The sequence below is a fragment of the Ctenocephalides felis genome, unplaced genomic scaffold (assembly GCF_003426905.1).
Source record: "Ctenocephalides felis isolate EL2017-DRISC unplaced genomic scaffold, ASM342690v1 CF-g0.4_SCAFFOLD_01492, whole genome shotgun sequence".
Taxonomy (NCBI): Eukaryota; Metazoa; Arthropoda; class Insecta; order Siphonaptera; family Pulicidae; genus Ctenocephalides; species Ctenocephalides felis.
Window position 1 is genome coordinate 41411471 of NW_020537646.1, and position 23239 is coordinate 41434709.

Here is a 23239-nt window from a genome sequence, read left to right on the forward strand (position 1 = left end):
TACATGCCTCGGTACTAGCAAAGTACAGAAGTCGTGACAAGTTAGTTGTATAAATGTTAGTGCCAAATCTCTAGTGCTGTGTACACTTCTCTATATGTAACTAACCAACGTAATATCCACTGATGATGACATTAAATTGAATGTCGAAACGTTTGGAAATAAAGATTATTTTATAAATCTTTGGCTTTTCTTTGTTTGATGTATCGCCCTCAAGAACTCACTCATATATATATATATATATATATATATATATATATATATATAATAATATAATAATAATATTCTACCATTTTACGGATAACAATCAAGTACAACTTTTATCTTTGCATACCACTCAAATGTAAATCCACAAATATGCTAGAATTACTTTCATTAGGTGACGCCGTGATTTTGCGCCTAAAACAGGAAAGGGTTGCTCTCACCGTGGCCGTGTGCGTCACAGGCGAGGCTTGGCGCGTATCCTGTACCTGTGTGCCCTAGTGCCCCTTTCATTTGTATTTTGAAATGAAAAGATTTATACTCGTTTAAATAATACGTGTTAAATAGAGTGTCCGGTGCTTGGTGCCGTCCGGCGTTACAGGACTTTCCCCTGTATTTTCAATTATAAAAATTTATTAAAATTATATAATGGGTCGCGCTTTAATGCAATACACAGCATATAAGCACGATTTTGGGCGCTTTTAATCTACACAATTATAGTTATTAATTTCCTGTAGTGTAACTTATTGTAATCGCCCAAAAATCGAAATTGAAAATTTTTGCATTTCTTAACGTTTCAAAGGTTTCTGAGTGTATACATTTGTGTCATTTTGCGTAATGATAACTCCGCTTGATCAAGTTTGTTTATTACTTTTTATGTAAACATATATAAAAGTCATCTTCGAATTTATAAGCTCTCACATTTTATCTATAAATTCCGTGCTGACAAGTTAGTTGTATAAATGTTAGTGCCAAATCTCTAGTGCTGTGTACACTTCTCTATATGTAACTAACCAACGTAATATCCACTGATGATGACATTAAATTGAATGTCGAAACGTTTGGAAATAAAGATTATTTTATAAATCTTTGGCTTTTCTTTGTTTGATGTATCGCCCTCAAGAACTCACTCATATATATATATATATATATATATATATATATATATATATATATATATATGAGTAAGTTCTTTAACATATATATATATATATATATATATTATATATATATATATATATATATATACAGGGTGGCTGATATGTATTGCAACCAACTTCAGACTGCTATCATTTCTATACCGCAAATCAGACTGTTGACAGATTTATTTCAGTGATTGTTCATTTAGTTGTTTATTAGCGTAAAAAAGCATTTTGATCTATTGCATTCAGAAAAAAAATTCTTGATGGAAGTCAAGCGAGATAGTGTGATTGCTTTATATTTGGCTGGAAAACCACAAGTGGCTATCGTTAGAGCCCTCCAGCATTTAAATGCGAACAAATATTTTGTTTCTCGTATCATATTTCGTAATCGTTATTACATAAAACATGTATACTCAGTATTGCACCGCGTCCAAAAAGTGGACAAAAAAACACCAGAAGCACCAGAAATTATCCGAAAAGTGAAGGTAAAAATTGATCGAAATTCGCATCGCAGTGGTAAAGAAATGGCTCGTGAGCTTAACATATCGCGAGAACGGATGCAACACATATTGAAAAATGAGCTTGGACTAGAGCCATTGAAGTTCCAAAAAATGCAAGAGTTCATAGATGCACAGAATAAAGTTAGACGGGAAAGAGCCAAGGAGTTGGTTCGCTTATACGAAAGTGGCTAGTTACCGAATTGGTTTTCTACGATGAGAAGTCATTCCAAACTAAGTAGTTTGTGAACAGGCAACATGATAGGGTTTACTTGACAAAGAGGTCAGCTAAAAATTTACACCTTCGATTGACCACCAGAACTCAAGCGCCGCCCACGGTAATGATGAGAACCATCGTAACCGCCAATGGTGACACTCCGCTCGTATTCATCGACCGTGGGATCAAAACAATTGCCGAATTTATCGGAAACATTTCTTAAAGGCAGTATTGAAGTCCTGAGTAGACAAACATTTCGGTCGCAGACCATGGACATTCCAACAGGACTCAGCACCATCAAACTCAGCACGCGTCAAGCGAAAATGGCTTAAAAAAGAGGTTTCTCGCTTCATGTCCATCGAACAATGGCCACCAAAATCTCTGAAACTAAATCCGTTAGACTTTTGTGCCTGGGGCATTTTGAAAAGTAAGGTTTGCACTAAAAAATACCAAATTGTCGATCACCTCTACTAGGCGCCTCGCCAGGAATGGGCCAAAATACCCCAGAGCCACTTTCGTGCAACTTGCGGTGGCTTTCCGGCCGTTTGAAAGCCATAATTCGTGCCGAATAAATTCTAAAATTTTATATTATTTTCGACATTTTTTATTTTAAACAATAAAATTTAGAATTAAAATGAAAAACTCCCAAAAAATAGATAAATTATAAAAAATAGTTTATTGCTATGAAGGAAGTGAAAATAAATGAAATTTCGGAGCGTGTTGCTTCTGCTGCTGCCAACGTTAGCAGATCGTCTTTTCAATGCATCATTACATCCCCTGAAAACAGAGAGGTCACGGCAGAAGCAGCACAGCGTCAAAAATCGAAGTACCAGCGAAAATTTACAAGAAAGCCAGTACTTCACAATCAGACTTTCAATGATTTGCAATAAATTGATGCCGGCAAGGCTGACAAGAAAAAACTCAATGAGTGCTATAACTGCGACAGACCCTTCCCAGTTGAAGTGCGTCGATATGACTTCACGAGCGCCACTTGTGCTAACAATCTGTGCTTAATTATTGTAAAATGCTTTTTTCAAAAATTTTATGATTTCAACTTTATTGTTTCTTTTCAGACATTAAATGAACATTATTATTGAATTCTGTTTTTTCTATTTCTAACCCTCATTACATGTCAACTATTTTGAATATTGCAAGTTTGACAACGGATTCGTAATCAGCAATTAAGATTATTTTATAAATCTTTGGCTTTTCTTTGTTTGATGTATCGCCCTCAAGAACTCACTCATATATTTCAACATCAAAATTAACTACTAAATCATATATATATATATATATATATATATATATATAATTTTATGACCTTACAAATACATTTTTCTATGGTCATTTATATTTTTACCTGTTCGCCATTATTATTGCAAGAATCGCTACTAGATAAAACGACTAAATTGGTCTGTTGAGAGTCTGATCCAGCTATGACTGCGCTAGGTGTTTGGAAAGTTGGTACCATTTCATCTTCGTCATTTTCCAGGAGATGCTGGGAAGCCTCGTCGGACCGACGCCACATTGTGCTACTGTAAAGACAATACAGATTAGCTAAACATGTACACATGTTTTATGTAACACTTGACAATTTATAACATAACAGATTTTTTTTTCTTAATCACAATCACACTTAGGACATTCAGTAATTGTTTTGGCTTTTATTATATGGATTTTTAAATGAATGGCAACCCAGTAGTTGTCCAATCCAATTATGACTAATTAACTATACTCGAAGTATTCGCTGACATTTTTATTATATATATGCAAATATATCTACGAGAGGCGATTTTCACTTGAGGCTATATTTGAGATCTATAACCTCAAGTGGAAATTTCACATCAAAGTTGCCCGATGTCGGGCTTTGGCGGTAGCGAGAATCGAACCAGCGAACCCAGGACTAGTTGGTTCTAGCCCACGTTCGAACCGATATCGCCACCGCATACACCCCATAACATAAAAGATAATAGTCAAAATTCAATATATTATTATATTATTATAATTATTATTATTATAATATATTATTATAATAATAATTATTATTATTATTTTTATTTATTTATTTATTTATTCAGTATTATTATTATTATTATTATTATTATTTTCTTTTTTTTATTATTTATATATATATATATATATATATATATATATAGCTTATAAGATAAATTGTATCTTGATTGCTATTAATAAATAAATATAAAAAAAACAAGCAAAATACTTTATTATAAATACTGTAACTTTCATTATTCGGAATTTATAGATAAAATGTGAGCTTATAAATTCGAAGATGACTTTTATATATGTTTACATAAAAAGTAATAAACAAAACTTGATCAAGCGGAGTTATCATTACGCAAAATGACACAAATGTATACACTCAGAAACCTTTGAAACGTAAAGAAATGCAAAAATTTTCAATTTCGATTTTTGGGCGATTACAATAAGTTACACTACAGGAAATTAATAACTATAATTGTGTAGATTAAAGCGCCCAAAATCGTGCTTATATGCTGTGTATTGCATTAAAGCGCGACCCATTATATAATTTTAATAAATTTTTATAATTGAAAATACAGGGGAAAGTCCTGTAACGCCGGACGGCACCAAGCACCGGACACTCTATTTAACACGTATTATTTAAACGAGTATAAATCTTTTCATTTCAAAATACAAATGAAAGGGGCACTAGGGCACACAGGTACAGGATAACGCGCCAAGCCTCGCCTGTGACGCACACGGCCACGGTGAGAGCAACCCTTTCCTGTTTTAGGCGCAAAATCACGGCGTCACCTAATGAAAGTAATTCTAGCATATTTGTGGATTTACATTTGAGTGGTATGCAAAGATAAAAGTTGTACTTGATTGTTATCCGTAAAATGGTAGAATATTATTAGATCTTTTAACCAAGTTTAGTAGGTGCCACCAAATGAACAAAAATGTCTGTTCCTTAGCACCGCACACTAAGTCGTCTCTTAGTGCCGGACAGTAAAAATATTGATATTTCTTGTGATAATTTATTTCAATTATTTAACTTTGTTATGTATGAGTGCTAACGGTCACTACATACCCCCATTTTTCGTATTTTCTAGTCAAAGAATGACAAGCTTATGGTGAATGCACCAGCTGAGAGCATCGGTGTGGCCCAGGCAAAAGGGTGGATAAATAGTGACTTTTTTGCAATATCTAAGAATATTCATCAAAGACACATGTGCAGACATTCCAGAGCGTGGAGATGGCTACATATACAATCAATGCAGGTTATTTTGAAATGTTCAGTCTAGGTGTCACTGTTTAAAATCATATTTTTTGAGAGCAAAGTTTGATTGATAGTATTAATTATTTTTTAGCAAAGATTGCGGTTTTGTTAATTTAGTTTGATTTCTAACTTTATTATCCAACATAAATCATAATTTAATAAACATTTCGTAAAATATTTTTTGATTTATTTATAAATAACCTTAGGTGTCCGCGGTAACTAAATAACGGTTTGATCGATACACTCGCAAAGTGTTGTAGATGATCCGTTCTCTTAATAATTGCAATTTTTTGCACTTTTTGCTCCGCATATCGGAAACGGCTGCAACTGCCATTGCAAAAAATTAATCAGCACGTCTCCGTAAGAATCGAATAATGCTTGAATTATTTTCCGTATCTACGAAACAACTGACCTGCCTTTATCAAAAATTAATCAGCACGTCTCCTTAACAATAGGAATCGATTTTTTAATCATTCAAATCGATTGATCCTCCCGAAAACGTGGTCGAAAAATTGTATCGACACACATACACACATCCATTTTTTCTAATGTATGCCAAAATGTTCAGAAATAATGAAACGCAAATATATGCAAAAACTTTCATTTTCGATTCTTGAACGATTACTATAACTTGCTCTAGACTCTATAGGAAGTTTAAAAATATATTTGATTCTGCTGAGCAGCAATGGAATATTAGCGAAAATAAAAATCGAAGATATTTGCACTAAATATAAATCCAAAACAAAAGAAAAGTTTAATGCATGGGTATAATTAATTGGCCTGCATTTAGAACATGCTAGAATACCCATCGTATTTGCACAATATTATTAAATTCATTATGTATAAAAATGAATCACAAAAGAATTTTCACATATTTCACTGTGAGTATTAACAGAATTTATCTCTTGTACAAACAATGTATATAATTATTCTATATATACCCTATTATACTATCACGATTTAAATTAATTCATGAAATATTATGATCAGCATACAGAGAATGAAATTAGTTGAAATAGTGCATGTTTGTAATTGAAGACCAATCGCATTTATCAAACATAGACTCATGATATTAAAACGTCAAGATTATTACTAGATAAGAACACACTAAAAATCGTTTTATCTAATTTGCAATGAAAAGTGCTTGCGTAGAATATAATTTTAATTGAATTTGATTCAGTTAATTGATTATTGTCAGAATAATATGATATACAAACAAATTAGTATTAATATCATTAAAATAAGAATTCTTTTCGATAAAAATAGTAGGAAATTAATCGAATATACAATGTACAGAAAAGGTGTATATATTTGAATGTGTGTATTTACGCACGTATATATATATAAATATATATATATATATACATATATATAATATATGTATATATATATATAAGCGACTGATGTATCTGTAATAAATAGCTTATGAAATTATCGCAGCAATGTTATTGCAGTGAAGTGCAAGGTTGTGTTAAATACATTTTTGTAATTTTTATACCGACTTTTGAATTAAAATATGTCCAATTAAAAAATTTCTTTCCATTTAAATTAGTTTCCATTTATCCAAAAGAAAAAACAAAAGTAAATTGTTGTAATTAATATACGTACTTAATTTTCTTCGTGAATGAATCCATATCAATCATCAAAACAATTAACACTGAACATATATGTTATTGTTACATATATTGCAAAAATCACACACAAACACTGTCACACATATATTAAAAATAGTCATTGATATTATTTCCCACATTATCTATTGATTTACTGCGCGTAACTGACATACTTAGAAGTTCCTGCTAAATTATCTTCGAATTGCTGATATAAATTCATCACTTATCATTCTGTTTGAAATTATTGGTACCGCGCATTAGTGCCGTGTGATTAAGATAAAAATTAATAAATTCAATAACTCGGAGTGCGCGAGCAAATTGTGGGCGTATCAGCTGCAATTTGATCTCCAAGGTGGCATTTACGTCACATTGCATTGATGTTACGATAAAATGAAGAATCTAATAAAATCTTTTTTAATATTGCACTTTAAAACAAAAGCACGGATAAAAATTACATTTTACTTTGACTATGTTTACAATGATTTGCTAGCTGTTTGCCCATTTTTATCACCGTTTTTTCAACGACTGAGAGACGATTAATCTTGGCTTTTAACGCTAACGCTCACTTTCGCTGATAGCATATCAGGAAAAAAATTATTGAGATAGTTTATTATTTTCCCCAAGGGTAAAAGTTCAACTTTCGATGACATTCCATTTGTACTGACCGAGTGAAAAGTAGATTAGTTTTTGGGATTTCTTTCCAACCATTTAGGAGACTCTCAAGAAAATTGAGAAATTGGTCATTCGGCTTATCAGAACAAGTATTAATCGGTTAGAATAAATCGGCAATTGCATGATTTTTGCATTTCCCAGAAACTATGCAACCTAATACCGTCCACAAAAACGAATGTTTAAACATTCGTTTTTGTGGACGGTATTAGGTTGCATAGTTTCTGAAAAATGCAAAAATCATTTTGTCAATTTTAGCAATATGAATAAGTGTTTAAACTCAGAAGATTTTTTAACTTAAAATAAAACTAACTTTTTGTATTTTGTATTTAAAATTTTCCAATTACAAATGTTTCCAAATTGTCAAATTTTTTATATTATAATTTTAAATTTCCTAAATAATGAAATTTTTCAAAATAAACAAATATTTAATATTTTAAAATATTCAATTTCTGCTTTAGCTGTGTTTAGACGGAATATCAAACGCGTAAGCACCGCGGCGCAGTTTAACAGAACCTGTTTTCTCAAAGCTAGAAATTTTTTTAATGATATTTTATTATCGGTACATTAAGAAAGTGCCGGTCTGGCAAGCATTTAGCGATTGCGTCATCATCCCTCGAGTTTTTGAAAATGTAAAAAAACTCATTTTTTTAACTTGCTTTCACAAGGCTCAAATTTTGAGGGAGTATTCTTGTAACTGTTCAGATAGCATATGTAGAAAGCCAGACCATTCTGACGATTGCAAGGGTCTGCCAGACGAGTACATAATAGTCACGACGCGCAAGGGTGTGGGCGCATTGCCATACATGATCGACTAATACCCTTGTATTTGAATAATTTATACGCCATTTTGAAGGTCATTTTGAAAACATCCGATATACCAAACTTCAACTTTGTACCTCATCTTATGGCCGAGATATCATTGAAAATATGCCAAAGTGACCCCTTTTTCAAACTCAATTTTTGGCGTAACCATAAAAGATATCGAAAAAAAAATTACGTGATTCTACTCATATTGGCTTAGGCCGCTTAATCTATAGTGATATATGCTAAATAATCCTTTATTATTAGCTAAAAAGGATAAAATAATTTTTCAATTAATGTTTTCGGATAGTGCGTTTTGTTCAATTACTTTCTTATAAGCGTTATTCGAAAGCCTATTGTTTTTTCTTTTAGTACTGCAAAAATTGTTCAAATCAAATTTGTAGAACACATTGAAAAATTGAAGAAACCAGAGTTTGTATACCCGCGCGTAACGCATCGCGCACTGCTATCCGATAGAACGAGTTCTATGCACAGAACACCGCGCTAATAGTAGCCCGCATAGATTTCGTTCTATCGGATAGCAGTGCGCAATGCGTTACGCGCGGGTATACAAACTCTGGTTTCTTCAATTTTTCAATGTGTTCCACAAATTTGATTTGAACAATTTTTGCAGTACTAAAAGAAAAAACAATAGGCTTTCGAATAACGCTAATAAGAAAGTAATTGAACAAAACGCACTATCCGAAAACATTAATTGAAAAATTATTTTATCCTTTTTAGCTAATAATAAAGGATTATTTAGCATATATCACTATACATTAAGCGGCCTAAGCCAATATGAGTAGAATCACGTAATTTTTTTTTCGATATCTTTTATGGTTACGCCAAAAATTGAGTTTGAAAAAGGGGCCACTTTGGCATATTTTCAATGATATCTCGGCCATAAGATGAGGTACAAAGTTGAAGTTTGGTATATCGGATGTTTTCAAAATGACCTTCAAAATGGCGTATAAATTATTCAAATACAAGGGTATTAGTCGATCATGTATGGCAATGCGCCCACACCCTTGCGCGTCGTGACTATTATGTACTCGTCTGGCAGACCCTTGCAATCGTCAGAATGGTCTGGCTTTCTACATATGCTATCTGAACAGTTACAAGAATACTCCCTCAAAATTTGAGCCTTGTGAAAGCAAGTTAAAAAAATGAGTTTTTTTACATTTTCAAAAACTCGAGGGATGATGACGCAATCGCTAAATGCTTGCCAGACCGGCACTTTCTTAATGTACCGATAATAAAATATCATTAAAAAAATTTCTAGCTTTGAGAAAACAGGTTAGTCAAATAGTTCACTGGCTCTTAGACTAAGATGAACATTGGTATGGAAACCATAAAAATGTAAACAAAATTTGTATTTATTATTGAAATCTGTATAATCTTATATCTGATCAAAAAAAAAAAAAAAAAAAAATAAATAAATAAAAAATCATTTAAGGGGTTATACGCAGTTAGAATTTACAAAAAAAAAAAAAATTTTTTTTTAATTTCGGAATGTACATATATTTGAGTATATTCTCTAAAAAAATAAGAGTTATAAAGTAGTAGGTAGTAAAAGAAAATGTATCGAGCATGTTAAAAAGAGGATGGGCTCACGACTCCGCGACCTAGTCAAAAATAAGAATGAATTAATGAATTAATGAAAAAGACGGAAAAACAATTAATAAAAAGTACTTTCTAGGAATAATAGAGCCAATTATTCCATGTGTCTCTACAGTTGTTGAAATAGCGGCTTACATTGCAGCTGCAATATAAAATGAAGGTACAACATCATTGTTACACATTATGAATGCATTAGGGCTTTCATTAGGAACTCCGACGCAAGAGCGCTAGGGAGCACGCGCGAAGAAAGAATGGCTCGACGACAACACATCAGCTGTACTTACTGGAAGCTAGGGATTCTACACAAGATATTATGGCCCTGGAATCGATGATACCATGAATGTTGAAAAAAAACTAAATTTACCTATGTGTAAACTACTTCTGAAACTTTAAACGCGTTTATCTCAAAACTGTCATTTCAGAAACGCAGAGCAAGATTTCTCAGAAATGGCTCAACTAAACGGGCTGAAATTTTAACACGATATTTTTAGATATATTCTTCGGTTATTGAACGAAGAAATAAGATGTAAAAAACTTTTTACTAATTTTTTTTGACACTTTACAGCAAAAACTTTCATCGAAAACGATTTTTTTTTCCAAATTGCCGCCATTTCGTCAAAAATTAAAATTTTGTTCAGATAATCTAAACCGACGGAATCGTGCTCACCGCCAAACGCCTTTTTATGGAGGATGTTCGAGAAATCATCTGCAGAGGCGGTGCATATCAATATTTTGACACGAGTAATACACAATTATATTCTTCAAAGTGTGCTCTTTCAGAATTACTATTACTTGTACTTAATAAATAAAAGCTGTGTCCACAAAAAATGTGAAAAAACGTTATTTTTTAGCCTCGCAACGGCGTATAAATCCTTAATGTCAATATGTCGAATGATCATTCTTGTCTGCCAAATAGCATTTTTTAACATTTATCACGGAATTTCATTATGACAAATATTTCCGGACTAAAATTGGCTACATCATTTCAGCTGTAAATTAATACTAATAATAAAATAAGCAAAATTTTCCGCGACGTTAGTCAAGCCGTTTCTTTGTTAGTAGCAAAAAAAGTAAAAAAAATCGTCTATATTTTAGCTCACAATCCTGAATCGAATTTCAAAAATCAAAACCGTCGAAAAAATCGTTTTTGTAAGTAATGTGATTAGATAAAATTTGAATTTCACAAAAAAGCTATTGGAATAAATTCGATAAGAAGGAACCGGGATTAGGTTTGCGAAGAGATTGGACAAGACATTAGAAATGCCTTTGGAATTAGCATAAAAGTAAGCGAGAAGTCTACAAAACATCTAAAATCTACAAATATCTAGTTGTGTAAAAAACGTTACTATTAATTTAAAACAAATAATGTTAAACAGACAGACAGAATTGACAGAAATAAAAATTTATTCGTTATATTGGTACATACATTGAATTAAGTGTGGGTTTTTCTACCCTGAGGTATTCTACCCAAAAATTGTTTTAGTTTTACAACATATTAATATTTGTACAATATTTTATGTATTATTATACAAGGACAAAAAAAGGAGACAATTTTTGTCTCCTGAAAAAAAATATCCTATTGCCAATGGTGTATTGCTTATGTATTTACTGCGGGCTCGATCAGGTAGTTAGGCATGGCATAATTTCCATACCATATCATTTCTGATGTGTATTGGCCTAACGCGCGGAGAAAAGACTAGATAAATATACATGATATATATATAATCGTGTCAGTATTTTCTGGCACTCGTTTCCACAAAATGATTTATCAAGTTTCTTAAAAAAATGTTTAGTTTTTTGCAGTATATTTTTTCTAAAAAAAAGTTCATGCGCTAAACAGTCTTACAAACATAGGTTGAATTATATGAAGTAATTATATGAGCTACAATTTTAGAACAGACATGCTCGTATCTGCACAATAATTAATATAATTACAGATAATTCAAATATTTTTGAGAGATATCAATGGGAAATCGCAATGTTTACATTTAAATGAAAGCAAAAACTTTATTCTCGAAATAAACTGTTGAAATTTTTATCTAAATATCTAAATCTCAATTTCGGTTGATTAAATCGAATAGACATTTCGAGAAGTTCATGCAACTTGCCTTATGGCACAATATCACGTTCAGCTAGTATAAATTAAAATTATTTTCAAATAAGATTATATAACCTAATAAATTCATAGTAATGCGTACAATTAGTAATCTCTACTATCGACACCGCTGCTTTATATGTAAATATGATATAAAAAAAACACATATTACTAGTTGTTTTGTCAAAATTGTTGAAACAACCAAAATATTACCATTACTTTAACGTAGCTGTACTCTAAGACTTATGAACTGTTTTATAGGAAACTAAAAAAACGCTCCAATAAAATTGAATACCGCAACAAATTATGACCACATTCTATAAACATCAATATTAGTTTATTCTCGTTAGAGTGATTAAAACCGCTATTGTTAGTATGCTGTTTTCATTATTACATACCAAAATTATCGTGTTTGATGTTATATTGAGAGTAGTGAGGAATTTTGTTTACATTTTTGTAAATTTTGCAAATGCGTCAAACAGATTCGACTGCGTGCAATTATAATGAGCTCTGCTTATGATTGAATATATTAAATAGCGCATTGATAAACACATAAGAAATTCCTAAATTTCCGATAGCGTTAAGTAATTAAAGAATTCCAAAATATTTACATAATTGATATTTACAAAATATTGAAACACAAAAAGAATTGTCGACATATATTTGTATAGTTTTGCAAAATATGAAAATTAACTTCGACTTCAACTGCTGTTAAAAAGAATAAAATCGACCAATCTTCCCTTTAATCTGATAAAACATTTATTATGCATATTTCAAAATTTAAATTAGATTATTAGACCAAATACCAAATTTAGTATGATTTTCAATATTTTGACGAACCTTAAGCAACAAGTGCAAAAAATGGTAATTTTGAGAGAACGGAGCGCCGATTTGAATGATTCAAAACACATATCACTTTTATTGACAAAATAAAGAATTTTTTAAATTGTTGGAAAGGCACGGAGATGACGCAGAAATGATATGACTTTCAAAAGCATATCAGATATTTAAAAATAATCGCATTTTTTATAATTCTGATTCGTATACAGATAACCCCAGTACAACACGGTAGTTACGTTTCAAAACTAGCTGTAAGTGGAATTCTGTCTTAAGGCAATTAAGGCATCGTGCCTTAAGGCAAATTGCTGGAACTTCCCGTACCAAAATATATTATATTTTTAAATCGATTAACATTTTTTAAAATATTTACTTTGAAAAAATAAGATTTTTGAGAAACTATAAATTGGACAAAAAATTACTTTTTTTTGAAAAAATTTTTTTTAAAAAAAAATGATTTTTTTTTAACTTCCCGTAGGGCAAGTTATAGTAATCGCAAAAAAATCGAAAATGAAAATTTTTATATATCTTTACGTTTCAAAGGTTTCTGAACATTTTGGCATACCTTAGAAAAAATGGATGTATGTGTGTGTGTGTGTGTGTGTGTGTATGTGTGTGTGTATGTGTGTGTGTATGTATGTACGTGTGTGTATGTATGTGCGGATACAAATTTTCGTCGACGATTTCGGGAACACGGATCAACCGATTTGAATAATTCAAAAAACATTCGATTCGTATTGATAAGGAGACGTGCTGATTAGTTTTTGGCGCAGGCAGGTCTAGCCGTTCCGAAGATACGGGGCAAAAAGTGCCGAAAACGGTAACTCAGTTTTTAAGAGAACGGAGCGTCCGATTTAAATAATTCAAAAAACATTTCACTTGTATTGACAAGATGAAGAATCGATCAAATTTTCATAAAGGTAGGTCTAGCGGTTTCGGAGATATGGAGGAAAAAGTAAAAAAATGAGCCATTTGGCGGTCAAAAATGATCATTAGACATATGCACATCAAATTATCAGATATTTTATAGAGATTTTAACAATAAGTATACATTTTGTTAACATTCCTATGGGTTCCGTACCAATGCTTATGCGTTAGACAGCCACGCGGGGCTTACGCGCTTTATATTTTGTCCCTATGCAGATAAAGCAGTACGATTGCTTTGAAAAGAAAGTTCAGATCTTCCACAATATGTCAAAATAAAGAAAAAATTTTTTTTCAAAAAAAAAAAATTAACTAGCTGTAAGTGGAATTCTGTCTTAAGGCAATTAAGGCATCGTGCCTTAAGGCAAATTGCTGGAACTTCCCGTACCAAATATTATTAATTTTTTAAAAACGATTAACGTTTTTGAAAAAAATGTACTTTGAAAAAATAATATTTTTGAGAAACTATATATATGGACCAAAAATTACTTTTTTTTTGAAAAAAAAAAATTTTTTTTTATTTTTTTTTTTTTTGAAAAAAATTTTTTTTTTCTTTATTTTGACATATTGTGGAAGATCTGAACTTTTTTTCAAAGCAATCGTACTGATTTAACTGCATAGGGACAAAATATAAAGCGCGTAAGCGCCGCGTCGCTGTCTAACGCATAAGCATTGGTACGGAACCCATAGGAATGTTAACAAAATGTATACTTATTGTTAAAATCTCTATAAAATATCTGATAATTTGATGTGCATATGTCTAATGATCATTTTTGACCGCCAAATGGCTCATTTTTTTACTTTTTCCTCCATATCTCCGAAACCGCTAGACCTACCTTCATGAAAATTATATCGATTATTTATCTTGTCAATACAAGTGAAATGTTTTTTGAATTATTCAAATCGGACGCTCCGTTCTCTTAAAAACTGAGTTACCGTTTTCGGCACTTTTTTCCCCGTATCTTCGGAACGGCTAGACCTGCTTTCGCCAAAAACTAATCAGCACGTCTCCTTATCAATACAAATCGAATGTTTTTTGAATTATTCAAATCGGTTGATCCGTGTTCCCGAAATCGTCGACGAAAATTTGTATCCGCACATACATACACACACATACATACATACATACATACATACATACATACATACATACATACATACACACACACACACACACACATACATCCATTTTTTCTAAGGTATGCCAAAATGTTCAGAAACCTCTGAAACGTGAAGATATATAAAAAATTTCATTTTTGATTTTTTTGCGATTACTATAACTTGCCCTACGGGAAGTTAAAAACTAGCGTGTTATGCGAATCCGTGTTATAAGGGTCAAAGAACAAGCACAAAGATAGGGGTTACGTTCAAAGAATTTAAAAAAACATACTACAAAAAAACATCATGATTTTATAATAAATATTGTTACATTTATTCATTTTTTATAAGTAATATACACTACTTGAATTATATGATTTTTTGTCATAATTAACAAGTAAGTGCTATCCAACATGATCCTTTTTTTGCAAGAAATCCTCATCCTCTGAGCAGTTTTCTATACTACCAACATTTGCGATTACTTGCTTTTAGCAAAATTATATTTATATGTTTAACACATATAAAGTAATCTTTATTAAACTTTTATGCTCATTTTATTTAAAGAATTGCTTAAGAATTATTTAATATATTCGGATAATCCTAGAATTTTTTTTCGTTAGGTACGCGCTCTAATAATGTACATCAAATTAGTTATCTTTTGCACTAGTTTCATCACATTTATTGAGCTATTGTACGGCGATTTTACTAATTTTAGATTAAAAGTTTGCTTTTCATAAGTTTTACTATATTTCTTATTTTATTATAACTTTCCTCAATTCTTAAACTGTGTTAGGCAAACCCGAAAGTAATATGAGGGGGATGGTCTCAATTCTTAAGACGTGTTAGAGCGAATCCGTGTTATAGAAGTACAGTGTTACGCAGGGGTTACCTGTATTTACAATCCATAAGCGCCTCGTCTCTAAAACAGCTACGCAAGACGATCGCGCTATCATTTTAGTGCGGAAAAATGCTTAGTTTTTCAATAAAACAGAGTCCAGAGGTTTCAAAATTTTGAAATTTAAAGAGAAAATCTGGACCTGCCTTTAACAAAAAATTAACCAGCACGACGCCCCATTAATACGAATCAATTGTTTTTTTTTTTTGAATTATTGAAATCGGTTAATATTTCGGTTCTCGAAATCGTAGACAAAAATTTGTATCCGCACACACACATACATATACATACACGATTTCCATGATATTCCGAAATGTTCAGAAAACTTTCAAACGTAAAGATATATAAAAAATTGCATTCTCTACCCTACGGAAAGTTAAAAATTAATCGATTACAAATAAATTTATGAAATTCTACACAAAAATTTATTTAAACTATAGTGCTGTATGAACTTAATGCAAATTGCAGGAACTTTTCGTACCGTAATGAAATATTCGAAAAATTGTAAATGTTTTCAAACATATTATTATAGGTGATATTTAAGTATATAAGTGAGCTTTAGAATCTTAGATAGAATTAAAATTAAAATCTTAGTCAATTTTGATATCCAAAAAAATATTTTTCGGAAATGAAAAAAAAAAACGAAAAAAAATTGCTTTCCCCGAGATCAAACGTTTCGTGAATACAAGCAAAAAGTTTTTTAAAACATTCAAATCGGATGCTTCGTTCTCTCCAAAAATGCAATTTTTTGCACATTTAGCTCCGATCTCCGAAACGTCTGGACATGTCTTTGCCAAAAACTAATACACAACACTTATGAGCCGATTTTGCCGCACAACAAACCAATGTTATGGCAAGGCCATGCTACGTTCCAACTTCCATATATTATGCTACGGAATCATACTGAATACTGTCAAAATGTTATGTATTTGCTGTGCATGCAGAGTTTTACGCATAAACTGCAACGTCACTTGTATGTTATAAAGCCGAGTCAGAAAGGCCCAGTTATTTAATGTAAGATCGTTTTTTTGACATTTGTGCTGTATCCAGATTAGGTTTTCCATCTGACAACCAAAGAAAAACGCCTGACTGCACAGCAACCACATGGCTTTGTTAATATTTAGTATGGAAAGTTCTACATAAAATAGCCTTGCCATAACATTGAGCGTTGACTAAACTCATGTATATGGCTAATGTACTCGTTTATAAAGCCAATAAATCATCAAAAAAACATTGGTTTGTTGTGCGGGAGAATCGGTCCATTATAGTTAAGTAATCAGCTGTTACAAATCCGTCATCACAAAATCGCGGCACCAATGTTAAAAAATTAATATACTAACAGAATAAGCAGGTTTGAATTACATTATTACAATATTTCGGAAATTATTGAAATGTATTGCTATGATGCTATTTTGTTATAATTTCGACTTCGAAATGTTTGAATGTCAATATCAGAACAATTATGGAATCAATTGAAATCGTTTCAACGCCATTCAATGTGGATTGGCTTAAACTTATAAGTAATGGTTGATCTTGAGACATTGAAGATTGAATAATTGATATGTTTTATGTGGAGAAAGTAAAATTATTATAAAAAGCCAAATAATGTATACTTTAGAGGTTTAAAACTAAAACTAACTTTTTTATTAAATCAAGACTGTATCATATGCACGAAAATACTAAGATTAATTCTATTATCTGTTTGGCTCATTTTGAGCTATATATATTCTTTAAAAGATTGAATCAAACACAATATTATTTATCATAACGAGTGCATGACTTGAATTTAGTGGTGAATGATATGCTGTTCTAATCAAAACTTCTCGATAACAGAGTGTTTAAATCTTCCATCTCTGCTAAAAAAAAACTGAGTTTTTATTTTGAAAAAAAGTTCAGAAATTCCAAATTATTTCAAAATAAATTTTTCTTCAAAAAGTCTTTTTTTTCAAAAAAAGTAAATTTTTGTCAAAAATTTATAGTTTCTAAAAAATCTAATTTTTTCATTTAAAAACATTTAAAAAATGTTGTATAACCGATAAGAACTTGTACATATGAGCGCAAAACTGTCCAAAAAGTTGCTTAATAATGGATTTTAACTTGTATGGATGAGCGCAAAGCATCCAAAAAGTTGTTGTATAACACAGACCAAAAAAAAAAATTTTTTTTGTGCATCAAATGTTAGAGCTCATTCTTATAGTATTTTTTTGTATCAGCTCTAGTTTTTGAGATACAAAAAAGTTGCCGAAACCAGGTCCATTCGAGGTCGGCACAGAAAAGAACTTTTCACAGTGTCAACTAATGTCCCAACTAAGGCCGAATGGGTCTTATAAGTTTGTATGTACGAGTAGGCATATCTCATTAAAATAACATTCTGAATTGTATTACTCTTTTGTACTTTCGTTCCTTATATCAGGTGCGCAACTAAGTTCTCGCTGTTTGTCAGTATATGGCTCTATCAGTAAGGGTTGGTCGATTTTGACAAATCCAAAACGTCTTGAAACAAGCTTAGAGTAAGTAAACAAACTGCTGCGACACATAATTGATTTCGTTTTTGCATTACATACTTCTGGTTAAGTGAATATGTCCAATTTTATGCCATACAATCGTCATTTGCGAAGAGTGTTGATTTTCGTCTTCCATTCAAAAAAAACGGGAGCTCAAGTGCATCCAAAGCTACGGAAATGTTGCTCTGACCGAAACAACATGCCATGAAGGGTTTTGTCGCTTCAAAAATAGTGATTTTGATGTTGACGACCACCCTCGTGAAGGAAGGCCAAAACCTTCAAAAACGCTAAATTGAAGGCCTTGTTTGAAGAGGATTCGTGCCAAACTCAAGAAGATCTTGCTTCAGAATTTGAAGTTACCCATCAAGCCATTTCCAAGCTATTGCATGCGTTGGGGATGATTTAGAAGCAAGAAACTTCAGTTCCTTGTGAGTTGAAGCCAAGAGAGGTCGAGCGTCGTTTTTTCGCCTGTAAACAACTGCTCCAGCGGCGAGAAAAGAAGAGGTACTTCATCACATCGTGACAGGTGATAAAAAATGAATACATTTCAGCAATCCAAAGAGGAGAATATCTCGGTTCGGCCGAATATTCACTGCGAATGTTATGCTCTACATATGGTGGGACCAGGTCGGTGTTATTTGTTATGAGCTGTTGAAACCGAGTGAAACCATCACTGGAGAACTGTATCGAACTCAATTGATGCTTTTTTTTATAATAAAGTTACATTTTCATCGAAAAAACAGCGAGAACTTAGTTGCGCACCTAATATCGTAAAATATATCATATATATCGTATCTTGAAAACTAAAGCTCATAGAAAAAAACCAATGTCATTTTTGAAATCAGCGCCCCAAATATACTTAAAAACATTATTAAAATTGTTTGCACCATTTTCTTTGTTGACCTGTGTAATCGATTGTAACTTGTACGGATGACCGCAAAACTGCCCAGAAAGTTGTTATATAATTGATTAAAACTTGTACGGATGAGCGCAAAACTGCCCAAAGAGTTGGCGTATAAACAATTAAAACTTGTAAGAATGAGCGCAAATTTGCCCAAAAAGTTGTTGTATAAACTAAAAAAACTTGTACGGATGAGCGCAAAACTTCTCAAAAATTAGTTGTATAATCTGCCACCAAGTATTTTCCTTTTAGAATATAATACAGTTTTGTTTTAAAATTTCAATTGGTTCCAAGGAGTGCTCAAACAGTAATGTGTATATGAGTAAATGTATATTACAAAAAGAACGGCAGATTTATATTTTTCATAATACTTCGCATGGTGATAGAGTTGATAGTCAAACTGCACAGTCTAAAATATTTTAGACCTATGACAAGTTTGGAAAAAAAGACCGCTCGCGATACGTACTCCTAAAGTGTTCCGTATTGATGTATAAATCTAATAAGTAGTTTAAGACTTGCTTCTACTTTTTGCGCTCGGTTTCATAGATAAGGGAGTTAACTAGCTGTAAGTGGAATTCTGTCTTAAGGCAATTAAGGCATCGTGCCTTAAGGCAAATTGCTGGAACTTCCCGTACTAAAAATTATTATTTTTTTAAAAACGATTAACATTTTTGAAAAAAAATTACTTTGAAAAATAATATTTTTGAGAAACTATAAATTGGGCAAAAAATTACTTTTTTTTTTGAAAAAAAAATAATTTTTTTTAATTTTTTTTTTTGAAAATAATTTTTTTTTTCTTTATTTTGACATATTGTGGAAGATCTGAACTTTTTTTTCAAAGCAATCGTACTGCTTTAACTGCATAGGGACAAAATATAAAGCGCGTAAGCGCCGCGTCGCTGTCTAATGCATAAGAATTGGTACGGAACCCATATGAATATTAACAAAATGTATACTTATTGTTAAAATCTCTATAAAATATCTGATAACTTGATGTGCATACGTCTAATGATCATTTTTGACCGCCAAATGGCTCATTTTTTTACTTTTTCCTCCGTATCTCCGACACCGCCAGACCTACCTTCATGAAAATTTTATCGATTCTTCATCTTGTCAATACAAGTGAAATGTTTTTTGAATTATTCAAATCGGACGCTCCGTTCTCTTAAAAAATGAGTTACCGTTTTCGGCACTTTTTGCCCCGTATCTTCGGAACGGCTAGACCTGCCTTCGCCAAAAACTGATCAGCACGTCTCCTTATCAATACGAATCGAATGTTTTTTGAATTATTCAAATCGGTTGATCCGTGTTCCCGAAATCGTCGACGAAAATTTGTATCCGCACATACATACACACACGTACATACATACATACATACACACACACACACACACACATACATCCATTTTTTCTAAGGTATGCCAAAATGTTCAGAAACCTCTGAAACGTAAAGATATATAAAAATTTTCATTTTTGATTTTTTTGCGATTACTATAACTTGCCCTATGGGAAGTTAAAAATGATCGGGTTCAAATCCTGGCAACGTATAAATTAGATTATTTTTTAAAATTTTCATGTTTGAATAGTCAAATATTGTAGAAACGTTTTTAACTATTAACTCATTGCATTATTTTGCAAGCAAAAATTTATATATTTGAAAGAAATCTATTATATTAGTAATTTCATGATATTTTATCTGAATTCATTATTAATCTTGAATGTCTCTGAATGAAAATTGAGAGTGATATGACATAATTACGAATGGTTAAAATAAATAATAAAGTCCAATACATTATATTTGTGCGTAGCGAAGTACCAACTTTTCGTCTGTCGAATGACTATTTTAGAAAATCCTTTTCCATAACTCATAAACTACATTGACTGGACCACATTAACAAATAACGAATGAACTCCGCGCATTCAAAATATAAATTCGGTATTTCCAAAACGTTCTAAGTCAATCAAAAAACATCCATATACATGTAAAACTTAAGCTCGGCTGAAAAATGGGTGGATATTGGTTTTCAATTTATCGTCTTCTCACTATTAATGAAGGGTAAATGTCCTTCGGTGTCCCTTAATAACAAAATGATCCCGGAAACTGCATCATCTATTTAGGAATGCACTTGGATAGCAAAATAAATTGGATTGCTCATATCAACAGCAAAGCCACAGAAAAATGAAATCACTGTTCTGACTTATTAATAGTGAATCTAAATTATCAATAGAAAACAAAATTCTACTTTTTAGAGCAACAATGGAACCGATGTGAACTTATGGCGTAGAGTTGTGGGGCCAGTGATCAAATATTTCATCTATCCAGAGGAAACAAAAAAAATGTTAAGGTGTATTGCAAATGCGCCTTGATAAGTCAACCAAATACTACATAACGATCTGATAATCGATATTGTCCAGAAGGTAGTGAAAAACAGAACAAAATTCCATCACGGCAAGATCCTCAACCACAATAACCCCACATAATTCGCCGTATTAGAACTATCACATACATGAAGATTGAAGAAGGAGCTTCACCTCGATCTCTTGCATTAAAATGGAGTAGCCCACTGGGGTGACCTCCATGATGTCATATATGTAGAACTCCAGTACTATTACTGGAATTCTAATAATCAGCACAACAGCTTATAGAATTTTGTTTTATTTCTGTTTGCAATATATAATATATAATAATATATATATAAATTCTGTAGGGTATTACCCTGTTGTCGGTATATACATATATGCTTGCCAAACAGATTTGCCACAATCATCTACAACGATAGTAATCAACATAGACAAATCGCAACATCAATTAGTGATGGGTCGTTGACGTTTTTTCCGCCAACGAAACGAAACGGTTAACGGGTTCTCGTCAACTAGTTGAAAAACTAGTTAATTTTCAACTATAGTTGATTTTAACGATTCAACGCTGGCAACGTTATAACTATGAGTTGAAAATACTGTTTCGTTGAAAGTAATGAAGTTGTTCCTTAGCTATGTTCGTCCCAGTTAAATGTCAAATCATTTGATCAATAACAAGGTTTAGAAGTGAACTGTGTATCCCATCATATTGTTTATTTTTAATTTTAAAGCAAAAGGATATAGTATACTGAACAACGAATTTATAATTAAAATAGCAATGTTTCACATAATAAACAAATAATTTATATTACTCAATAATTTATTTTCAGGTTAGTTTAAAAAATGACTTCAAGTAATTTCAAATTAAAAATGTTATGGATATAACGAAAAATATTAGTAACAAAACATTTGAAAGTTAGTATTCATCTATCTATTTATGACCTTGTTAACTAAGAAGATTTTTTTTATGACATGATATTCCATATAGCCTGAAAAATCAAATGAAGATTAACTTAAATAGAAGTTTTTATGAAATCTTATAAATTAAACAAATCATTTTTATAAGTACATTTTATTCAAATATTTACATATATATACATTTAACTATAATTATAAATTTCAAATAGATTATATAATTTGTTACATAACAAAACAAAAATTTAACAATTTTAAATTTTATCAAATCGATTTTGATCTAAATTTACATTTAAATACATTAATTTTTCGACTTTTGTATTTTGTAGTCTCGATCTTCTATCCGTAATAACCATGCCTGCTTTTGAAAAGATCCTTTCACAGGAACGGAGGGTAGCTACAACATTGCACTGATTTTTAAACAATCTCGCCAAATTTGGATAAACATGCTGGTGATTTCTCCACCATTGCAGTGGGCAATTTAATATACCTTCTGCAGATTTCATAGGCAAGCTATCATCAGCGAGATATATATCAATTTCCTTTATAGCAGCACATAGTGGAGTCGATTGATGCAGTGATGCTCCTACTAGGTTATTTAAAATAGTCCATGGGTTATACTCATCAATATCTTCCATGGACGTTGATGGCATATGAACAACATTCTCTAAAAGTCTTCGTTCTTCAATGATTTTTGCTACTTTTTGCTTAAGATCTTCTTTAATAATTTTGCATCTTCTATGTTTGAGAAACCCTTCATTTTGAACCTAGGATCTAATAATGTACAGATTCCAAATGTCTTGCTCTCTCGACATTTGGAAATCTGTCATAATTCCTGATTAAAAATTTCAGTGATTCTTCTAATTACTGGCAACAGGTCATTTCGTGCCAATAATTTGTTGCATGACTCAT

General features: G+C 31.6%; 1 protein-coding gene across 3 annotated transcripts in view; it reads right to left on the reverse strand.

The window, feature by feature from the left end:
• LOC113369762 (copper-transporting ATPase 1) overlaps positions 1-23239 on the reverse strand; it is a 142759-nt gene that overhangs the window by 52686 nt on the left and 66834 nt on the right. For 2 of the 3 annotated variants that reach the window (XM_026610329.1, XM_026610331.1), the window contains one exon: positions 3196-3370. In XM_026610329.1, coding sequence (XP_026466114.1) covers positions 3196-3370 — 175 coding nt within the window. Of the gene's footprint in view, positions 1-3195; positions 3371-6702; positions 6849-23239 lie in introns of those variants that run through there. The other variant, XM_026610330.1, reaches the window with a different exon arrangement.